This window comes from Phoenix dactylifera, chromosome 5 (assembly GCF_051530095.1).
Source record: "Phoenix dactylifera cultivar Ajwa chromosome 5, Ajwa_hap1_PhDact_Kaust_v1.1, whole genome shotgun sequence".
NCBI classification, from domain to species: domain Eukaryota; kingdom Viridiplantae; phylum Streptophyta; class Magnoliopsida; order Arecales; family Arecaceae; genus Phoenix; species Phoenix dactylifera.
In genome coordinates, this window is record NC_143194.1 from 35,218,135 (window position 1) to 35,228,031 (window position 9,897).

The 9,897-nt window shown below is 42.7% G+C and overlaps 1 protein-coding gene across 2 annotated transcripts; it reads left to right on the top strand.

The window, feature by feature from the left end:
* The first annotated feature begins 3,180 nt into the window (after positions 1-3,180).
* LOC103706803 (auxin-responsive protein IAA16-like) lies at positions 3,181-8,333 on the top strand. Of its 2 annotated transcripts, none has more exons than XM_088722590.1 (6): positions 3,181-4,303; positions 4,395-4,596; positions 6,242-6,504; positions 6,907-7,054; positions 7,662-7,725; positions 7,911-8,333. In XM_088722590.1, the coding sequence occupies exons 1-6, from the start codon at positions 3,970-3,972 to the stop codon at positions 7,944-7,946; spliced, it is 1,047 nt and encodes a 348-aa protein (XP_088578716.1). In that variant the 5' UTR covers positions 3,181-3,969; the 3' UTR covers positions 7,947-8,333. The 2 variants fall into 2 exon arrangements, with proteins under 2 accessions (XP_088578716.1, XP_008789276.3); XM_008791054.5 differs by having other exon boundaries at positions 3,185-4,303; positions 6,245-6,504.
* The last annotated feature ends 1,564 nt before the right edge of the window (positions 8,334-9,897 follow it).

The window sequence follows — 9,897 nt, forward strand, 5'->3', positions numbered from 1 at the left end:
ATGTTAAGCAGATTAAATAGAGCAATCTATTTACAATCCGAATCAGTTTAACTCAAATCCAAATCGATCCATGGTAGATCAGACACGGATCAAATTGATAGATTCTGTTAGGGGAAAAACCAAGTTATCCCAGAATGATCTGAAGGCGCCCGACCTGCGGGCGCCCGACCAGACGCTGGACTCCGAGACGCCCCGTCTGAGTATTTGACCTCGGCCTAATCTCCTTCGGGAGCCTAACTTCAAAAGCCCAACCTCACCACTCATCTACTACCGTCACACCCTTCCGTAGCTCAACTGGAGACCATACCCTGTTTCGCCGTCAACAATTAATGCGCATGGCCTGTACTGATCTCCGGTTCACTCAACCATTAAAGCGTATGGCCTCTGCTGATCTCCGGTTCACTCAACAATCAATGCCCGTGTTATCTACGGATCTCAAGTCCTCCACGGCAGGCAGTTGAACTACTCCGCCACGTCCGATCAGCCACGACGGCTCACTGACTCCAGTCTGATCTCCCACAACACTATATTAATACACACGATCGTGTTCAATCGTGACAAAAACCATTGGCCCCGTCACTTCACATGGAATACAATACCCCTCTATAAAAGGGGAACCCCTCCATCTTAGAAGGGATTGGACTCTGAAACTCAAAAAAGCATACCTCTTCCCTTCTCTTATACATTAGCCTCCTCGGACTTAAACATCGGAGGGCCGGCGCCGGAAACCCCGGCCACCGGCTTCTTGCAGGTCTTCCGGAGGACGCCGCCCGCCGATGAACCATCTACTCCTGCCGTTTCAGCACCAGAGCTTCTCCTTCTCAGCCGACGGTCGTCCCCGGGTCTAATTTCCAGCAACAGATTCGATCATATTTTGCCAGCCTTATCATGGAGATGCTTGATGATTTTCAGGTGCATCATTTACTACCCGTTGCTAGCAGGCTCGATTATTGTGTATTTTCCTGGGAGTAAGAAGTAGAGAGAGTATTTTCTCAAAAAAGAAACTAACGGAACTAATTCGAGCCCCAGGAGGCCAGCACTTCAGGCAGAGTCGGCATCCCTGCTAAGCTGCACGAATCTTAACTACATGACTTGTGGAATAATCCCCGTATTGGTGCCTAAGAACCTATTTGATTATTTGTTTAGTGTTGGGGCTCCTTCTCCGAGACTCCGATGAGCAGTCTTTCCGGAAGAGGGGCAAATTCGCCACCGAGTATACTTTCTCGAGCCCAGCATTGGAAGAAAAAGTGAGAGTCTAGCGACCGGAATACCTTTAATGCCGTTCTTTTCCCGAGGGAACGTCTCGGAAAGCAAAGCCCTCGGCAGGAGAAGGCGGGCAGACAAGATCATGGGATGTGCATGTCTAATGCCACCGCCGGATCATGCGAATCTTCTCCACCGGATTCCTTCCTCCTTCTTTTCCTCTCATCATTTTATTAAATTACTCGCAAACATTAACTAATACGGAGAAGACTCATTTTATCACCTTTTCTTGCTTTACAAAACAAAAAAAACAAGCACATTTTTGGGCTTATCTTATCCTACCTCTTCCAACATCCATGTACTAACATATCCTGTATAAGATGTTACTTACCAATGAGATGAGCTGTATCTAGCTCTTGGCTGTCAGCATATCAGTAATTGAGGAGGGAGCTCTTGGTTAACTTTGATGCCTTAGCCACTGCTGGAAATTGGACCCGAGGGCGACCGTCGGCTGAGGAGGAGGAGCACCCCTGCTGGAATGGCGGGCGGCGTCCTCCGGAAGACCTGCAAGAAGCCGGTGGCCGTGGTTTCCGGCGCCGGCCCTCCGATGCTTAAGTCAGAAGGGGCAAGTATGGGGGAGCAAAGAGGAGGATGTTTTTCTCGGGTTTCAATGTCCAACCCCCTCTTAAGATGGAGGGGTTCCCTTTTTATAGAGGGGTATTGTATTACCTGGGAAGTGACGGGACAGATTGTCCTCCTTGTTATAATTGAGCACGATCATGTGCATTAATAGCGTCGTGGGAGATCAGACCGGAGTCAGTGAATCATCGTGGTTGATCAGACGTGGTGGAGTGGTTCAACTGCCTGCCGTGGAGGGCTCGCGGTCCGTAGATAACAAGTGCATTGATTGTTGAGTGAACCGAAGATCAGAAGAGGCCATATGCTTTGATGGTCGAGTGGTCCGGAGATCATCTTAAGCCATGCTCATTAATGGTTGAGTGCGCCAGAGGCCCGCAGAGGCCACGCGCGTTAAAGGTTGAGTGCGTCGGAGGCCTGCAGAGGCCATGCGCATTAATGGTCTGGCGGTAGTATGACATGGTGAGACTAGAGTGTCTGGAGTTAGGCTCCTAAAAGGGGTCAGGCCGAGGCCGAATACTTGGGTGGGACGTTTCGGAATCCGGCATCTGGCCGGGCGCCGAGCGGAGCGGGCGTTGCTTGGTCGGTGCCCTCTGGTCGGGCGCAGGGCCGAGCTGGCGGCCTCAAGTCGGGCGCCTCCGACCCAGGCGTTGCTTGGTCGGCGCCTTCTGGTCGGGCGCCGGGCCGAGCTGGCTGCCTTCAAGTCGGGCGCCTTCGGCCCGGGCATTGCTTGGTCGGTGCCCTCTGGTCGGGCGCCGGGCCAAGCTGGCTGCCTTCAAGTCGGGCGCCTCCGGCCCAGGCGTTGCTTGGTCGGCGCCCTCTGGTCGGGCGCCGGGCCGAGCTGGTTGCCTTCTAGTCGGGCGCCTTCGGCTCAGGCGTTGCTTGGTCGGCGCCCTCTGGTCGGGCGCCGGGCCGAGCTGGTTGCCTTCTAGTCGGGCGCCTTCTGATCAAGCATCTTCCGGAAGATTTGGGTTTTTTCCCAACAAAGACTATTGTTGAATAAAGTGATGAAGGGATTGACTTGTCCATGACATAAAGCTAGATGAAATCTCTGAAACCAAATGATTCACATTGGACCATCTTTGCTGCCATATTTTGAACTGAAGCTAGATGGCTGGAAAAAGAGGACCATGGACAACAGCCTGCAGTGGAGGCTAGTTCTAACCCAATATCCAACAAGCTTGTTGGTTGTTGGAGATGGCAGGGACCAGAATTAGCGTACAGGGCTCGCATGAGTGTGACGAACTAACTTGCCTTTAGTAGTTTAGGATTAATTAATGTGTCCTTGAGTTATTCTCATGGAGCACTTTTTCCTCCAATAAGAGAGGGGAAGCGAGAGAAGAACACCCGCAGCTCTATCGCTGGGTTTGGGTAAGCGTGCTGGTGTCATTCGAGCACGCCTCTCCTGAGCCGATCCCACTATCCAATGCTTGCGTGACCGAGACTCTCATTCGCTTTTCCGGCCTCGTTTCAGCATGGAATCTCCTACGGTTCTTCTGCTCTTATTCCCGTTCTGATCTCAACCTCTGCGACGAAGAGAAGAGAGAGAGAGAGAGAGAGAGAGAGAGAGAGAAAAAGAAAAAGAGCACGGAAAACGGCGAATTAACTAGAACAGGTCCAATCGAAAGCTGGAGGCCTTTCAAGATCGTATTTTGAGAGTTGCGGGGGTCAATAATGGTGGTTTGCCATGTGGGTGTTCGATTTTGTAGCGTGGGGTTGAGGGTTTTGGGGGACGGAGCACGGACTTTGGTGCGGTGAAAGTAAAAGGGAGACCGCTTTTTTCCTGTTTTTGTTCAGAGAATTGGGTCGCCGTTTGAGAAGGTTTTCTAATTGTATCTTCTTATTCTGCTAGCATTTTCTGATTTTTTTTTGGACTTTTCTTCTTGGATAATACTTAAAACGCTGTCCCCTGTCTTCCGTCCTTCAGTGCATGCTCTTTTCTCCTGGTTTTCTTTCGTTATAATCTCTTTTTTTTGTATTTATATTTCCTAGTTGGTGTTTCCTCACCAAAGTTGCAATCTTTTTTTCGACCTTTCCTTTGTGAAGACTAAAAGAGAGAAAGGTTCTCTCCTTTGCTCCCAGTCTTTCTTCCATTATCCAGAAGAGAGTTTCCGTCAGAAAAAAAAAGAAATGCAGAAGAGAGTCATGGAAGAGGATTTTAGGAAAGGAGAAGGACGTCCTCAGCTGCTCCATCTCATTCCAAATGAGAGAGATTGGATGGTCAAGGAAGTGGGTGGAGGAGGAAAATACTTTGGAGTCTCTAAAGAGAAAAAACTTGAGCTGAGACTTGGCCTCCCTGGAGGTGAGGACTGGTCAGCAGTTAACGACAAGAGAGAAGAGCACCCTGTCGAGCCTGCTCTATCCCTTGGTCACTACTCCAAGGTTTCTAAGACCACAGGCACTAATCCTTCTTCTGTTGGAGCCAAAAGAGGATTTCTGGACACAGTTGAGTCCAAAACAGAAGGTATGCTAATAGACAAGAAGTGCTAGTGTTTGGTTCTTCTTTCCATGTTCTTCTTGACCGTTGATCTCTCCTTCTTCCTGTTTTTCTCTAGTTTTTCAGCAGCAGCAGCAGCAGCAGCACCAGCCTGGCTTTCTGCAGTTGCAGGCTAAAGGGAAGGAATTATCACAGAAGACAAATGGGAGGGCAGAGCAGCAGAGCCTTGAGAAAAAGGCTTCTGGGTCTCCAGTAGCACACGGTTCTGCTGCTGCTCCGTGTGGTGATGCAGCTGGAGCCAACAACAGCTCTCAGACAAGGTAGTAACCATAGTCTTCTGCCCTTGAGCTTTTCTTTTTTAAAAGCAACCTGTTAGTCACTGTTTACTGATTATTTGTATGACCGTTCTTTGGAGGTGTCCTGTATCTTGGTCATGTTTCTTTCTTTCTTTCTTAGGTGTGTCACCACTTTAGAGTTATTAGGCTTAAAACTTTCCCATGTTTGGCCTGTTGTTAGCTCGAGCTTGGGGACAGGGAGATTAAGGGTGGAAACTGTGCTATCGTTTCAACATTGATTTCTCATTTTATCTTCTGGAACTCTTTTTTCCCCTGTTTAATTAGTTTGTTTGCTGCTCATACATAATGATATTTAAAATATAAGTAAATTTGCTGGCAGCTGATGTATGCTCTGCAGTAGAATATTTTTATTACCTAAATTACAGAAAATTACTTTAGGTGTTTTTATTTATTATATTTACTTTTATTTTTTAGCAGCCTTTCTGGTAAGTAGTAAATGATAAAGCTGTAAGTCAAAAAAAAAAAAATTATATGAGTTTATTAGTTGTTCCGAACGATGCTAATATCATTAAACTTGAGAGTAATATGCAAGAAAAAAAATTGTAATGAGATATTGGGAGAATTTTCCTGTCCAATTAGACGATATCGTTCAATTTGCAAATACGATTATCCTAATAAAAAGATCTTCTTTTATGTATCTTTTTATTTTTGGACTCCTTTTATGATCCGTCTTAGCTATTTTAAACCTTACAAAGACACTTAATACTCTTGTAGTTTCTCTGTGTAGTAGTAGAATTCCATTTTCCTGATCTCCTTTTGTGCATCTCATACCTTGAATTGCTAATTCTTGTTAGCTATTAGAAGAGGGAGAAGAAATTGTGCCGGTTTTTAGTAAAATTGCAGCACATAGCTCTTGTTATGAATGGAATTTATCAATTTTTATGAAACAAACACTCTATCTCTTGATAGGATGCGCAGAATAGAATAGGAAAAAAGAAGCTTGCAGATATTAAGAATCATTATTTTTTTTAAAATTAAATCCACTTGTTTTTTCAAAAAAGATATAGTCATAAGAAGTTTGTATTTTTTGAAATACAAGTTAGAAACGAGTTTCTTTCTGCGAGGTTGTGTTTTATAACCTATTGTTATTTATATCATCATGCTTATTTGAAAATGCTTTGTTTTTAGTTTTCTATTGTTTTTATATGGCGAAATGCTCCCCTGCTCTTTCTATGCAGGCTGCAAATAACTATCGACCGAACCACCTTTAGATACTTCCTTTTAGATCTATGACTTGTATTCGTAATTTTGATTTTTAATAACATCCAATTATGTAGCTTCAAAGTTATTAACACACCTGCCTACTTTTTTTTTCTCAAAAATTCCTTTCTGTTCTGGTTTTCAGATGATTGTTTAATTGCTGAACAAGAAGCAAATTTGAGTACTGCCTTTTCTGGGATTATTTTATTTATTATTCTCGCTGAACTTTATTTTTGATGATCTGGCTTTACTATTTCTTTCGAACTACAACTGCTATTATGAGATTTTTTGCAATTGTGCAATTCTTCAGATTTGCTCTTTGTTCACGAAAATATAGATTAGCTCATTTATGTTTTGTTCATCTACCTAAATCCTATCCTTTTTTTCCTCTGTTATTTGTTTGTCAAAGCAGGACTGCCACAACTCCAGTTGTTGGGTGGCCTCCTATTCGTTCTTTCAGAAGGAATCTTGCAAGCACTTCCAAACCTTCCCTTGAATCATGGAACGGAGGATCAGAAACAGCAGTTAAGTTCGAGAATGGTAGGAAAGGCTTGTTTGTGAAAATCAACATGGACGGGATACCCATTGGAAGAAAAGTAGATTTGAAGGCCTATGATAGCTATGAGAAGCTTGCTTTGGCTGTAGATGAACTCTTTCAGGGCCTTCTTGCAGGTATATTACCTAATATCCATCATGGACGAAACTTGACAACAAAACGGAATCCAATAAAATAACATGCTTCATTGATGTGTCAAAATCATATTGGGTTCTAAACGTACATAGATGTCTCGTATAATTTTAAGATACCAGAGCCCCTACCCATTCTATATATTACAATAACGTATGGGAAAAAAGTAAGATGTAGAGTGAGGACTCTGCTTATGATTTTATACTAAAAGGAAGTTGATGATAGCCTGGAGGCTTTCCACATGTAACTACTGCAATGTGGAGTAACAATTTGTAGATTATGCTCCCTGCCTTTATATCGGCCACAATGCTAATTTTGGGCTCGTTGGGCCTTGTTAGTGCATTGCTAACCTGAGGTTTATTTGTACTTTGACTTAATGTGCTCAGCTCAAAGGGATCCTCTTACTGCTGGAATTCAGAAGAATCCTGAAGAAAAGCAAGCAATTACAGGTTTACTAGATGGAAGCGGTGAATATACTTTAGTTTATGAAGATGATGAAGGTGACACGATGCTGGTGGGTGATGTTCCTTGGGGGTAAGTTTTTCATCATTTTGGTATTAATTCTATTTCTTATGCCAGGGGATTGAATTTGGTGCAAGAATGCATGCAAGCCATTCATCCACAGTGCCTGCACATTTAGATCAAACATTATTATAAATTAAATTATATTTCAGTAACTTTTGGTTTTATAATCTTGTAACATGTGCTAATTAAAGAAATACATTTGCTATATAGATTTCCTAACATCTCTGATCGAAACCTTTCCCTTTATGTAGCTCGAATCATTTTGTCTTTGTTGAACTGTCGCTGGAAATTGAAATTCTAATATATTTTCTCCGACCTTCTAAAATGTTCAAAACTCTATGATCAGATTATAGATCAAGCTTTGAGGAACTTGTTTGAAATCTTCACCATGTGATTATCTTCAAGATTTCACTCAGGAAAAAATTGAAAATCAAATAAATATTTGTTGTTGTGAACATTGCCTATTTATGACTTGATCTTTTCTCGGACAATTGTTAAAACTGAACCAAGTATGCGACCATGCAGTGTAAAGTTCTATGAACTGTTCATTCATGAAAATCCAAATGCCTGCAGAGTTTCTCTATATTTATATTCTTTTACCCTGTGGTGCTTGCAGCATGTTTGTTTCCACAGCTAAGAGATTGCGTGTGTTGAAGAGTTCTGAGCTTTCTGCAACTTCTGTAAGTCCAGTTCTCTAGTTGCCTTTTTTTTTCACTGAAGTGGGGATCATGACTCTTGTTGATCTTTTTCTCTGTAAAAGTTTTGTTATTGGGTGATTGGAGGTTTCTCTCTAGGAAGTTTGCAGTTATATTTGGTCATCCATTTCATTGTAGTGACTTAGGCATTTTCCTTCCTGTTTCTCCAGCTGGGAGCAGTCAGCAGGAAAAGAACAGCAACCTAGTGTTTAATTGGAAAGAAGAGGGTCTTTTATCTTTGGGTTGTGCATTGAACATCTGCTGCTTTTTGGTAGGCTTTGGAAGATGCATCTGAGTGGATATTTTTTTCTTTCCTGCTTTTCCTTGACTTCTCTCCTTAGAGGCAAGCTTAAGCATTTTCCAGTCATCTCTTTTCCTCTTTGATCTTCCGGGTTTGTGAGAACCAAGGAGGAAGGTACTGGTAGGAATTTGATATGTGCAAGGAAAACATAAATGCTTGGAGCTATGATTGATCAAGTTATCTTTATATTATGATGCTGAATTTGACTCTGGTTTCCAGTTCACAATTCGAGCAGATCTTATTTGTAAGCTGAGAAATTCTAATTAATGATTTTGCCGAGCTTTTAACAAAACAAGGATCAGGCCTAACTGTGATTTTTATGGAATTTATCATCCTAGCTCATCTACTTGCGAAGTCTTATATTTAATTCTTCTGTTTAATAACCAGTTGCCATCCATTGTCAAGGACTTGAATATAAAACTCAGTGATCGTACATAAAAAGCCATATTTATTTTTAGATTTAACTATGGATAAGATTTTACCATAGATCGTTGTGCTTTGGCAATGCATCCATTTAAATTCATCTATTGAGTATTAAGGCAGCTTGATTGTGGTGCTGTTGGGAGCAATGTGCTGAATGCCAGAGATGAGGTAGGTGATGGAGTAGGCATAGCATTCTTGAAAACATAATGGCGAACCATTTGAATCCAAGAAGCTAAGATAGCGCTCAGTTACATGATAAGCAAGCTTACGAAATTAGATAGCTATTAGCATCCCTCACAAGCAGTGAGTAATGGCGACAGCATTTATCCAGCAAAATGTGGTCCAGGCCAATGTGCTGATAATGGGGATGATTAAGGGAGGCCTAAATCTAGTTATCCTTCGACACAGTTTTTGAATATATTGATATGCTTATATGTGGCTAATCACTCTAGAGGTGCCTTGTGAGCCGGAGATAAATGCCTAGAACTTTTCGGGAGATACAATATTTCGATCTTTTTGGATGGTCGACCTTTTCTAATCTTTCTTGATCGCGGGCTAATCTCATAACGGCTATTTAGATTTCGATAAGCCTTTACCTGTCCTTCATCAGCGCCGTGCATGCAAAGCCATACAACAATCGGCAGTGTGTATGGGTATGGGTGTCATCCTTTGTTGCGCAACAAATGGGACATGGTCAATGGTGTAGAGTTCTAGGCCAGACATATCTTTAGAGAAGCTAATAGAGTTACGGACTGGATGGCCTCGTATATAGCCGATCACTCCGAATGCACCCTATGGAGTGGATAGAGAGAGCTACCTATAGTACTCCGTGATTTGTTGTTTTCTGATTTTGTCAGATGCATTCATACTAGGTCTGTATCAATTATTCAGCTAAAAAAAGAAGAAAAAAAAAAGGTATACATCAAAGAAGAAAATGACCAGCATTTATTTTTTGCAATTCCCCCGCGTGGTTACACTCTGAATCATGAGTACTAGTATAGCAAGAGAAATACCCTTGAAAAATATTAGGGCAGATGGTAGCAGATTAAAGTCAGTCTGAATGCAGCTACACAAAGGGCTTCTATATCCTTTTTTTTTTTTTTTTTTTTTTGGTCTCTTTAGCTTGTGAGTTGTGAGAAACAAATGAAGGGTCTTCGCCACTGGTCTCGCCTAATTCTGGAACAACCAAATATAAGAAGATTCGGGCTCGAATACGAAAAGAATCTGACAGGTGTTTGGCAGTTTTATCCTTTGTCGGACAAACCCCTTGTCTCTGTTGTTTGTCTACCTCTCTCTCCTCCCTGAAGGGATCCTATTTCCTCCGAACGTTACACGATGCGTTGTACTTGGTACTTGGCAGGACCTCCCATACTCCTTTGCGTGCTTTTGCCCAGCCACACTTCACATCCAATCACAGAGATACACCTACTCAT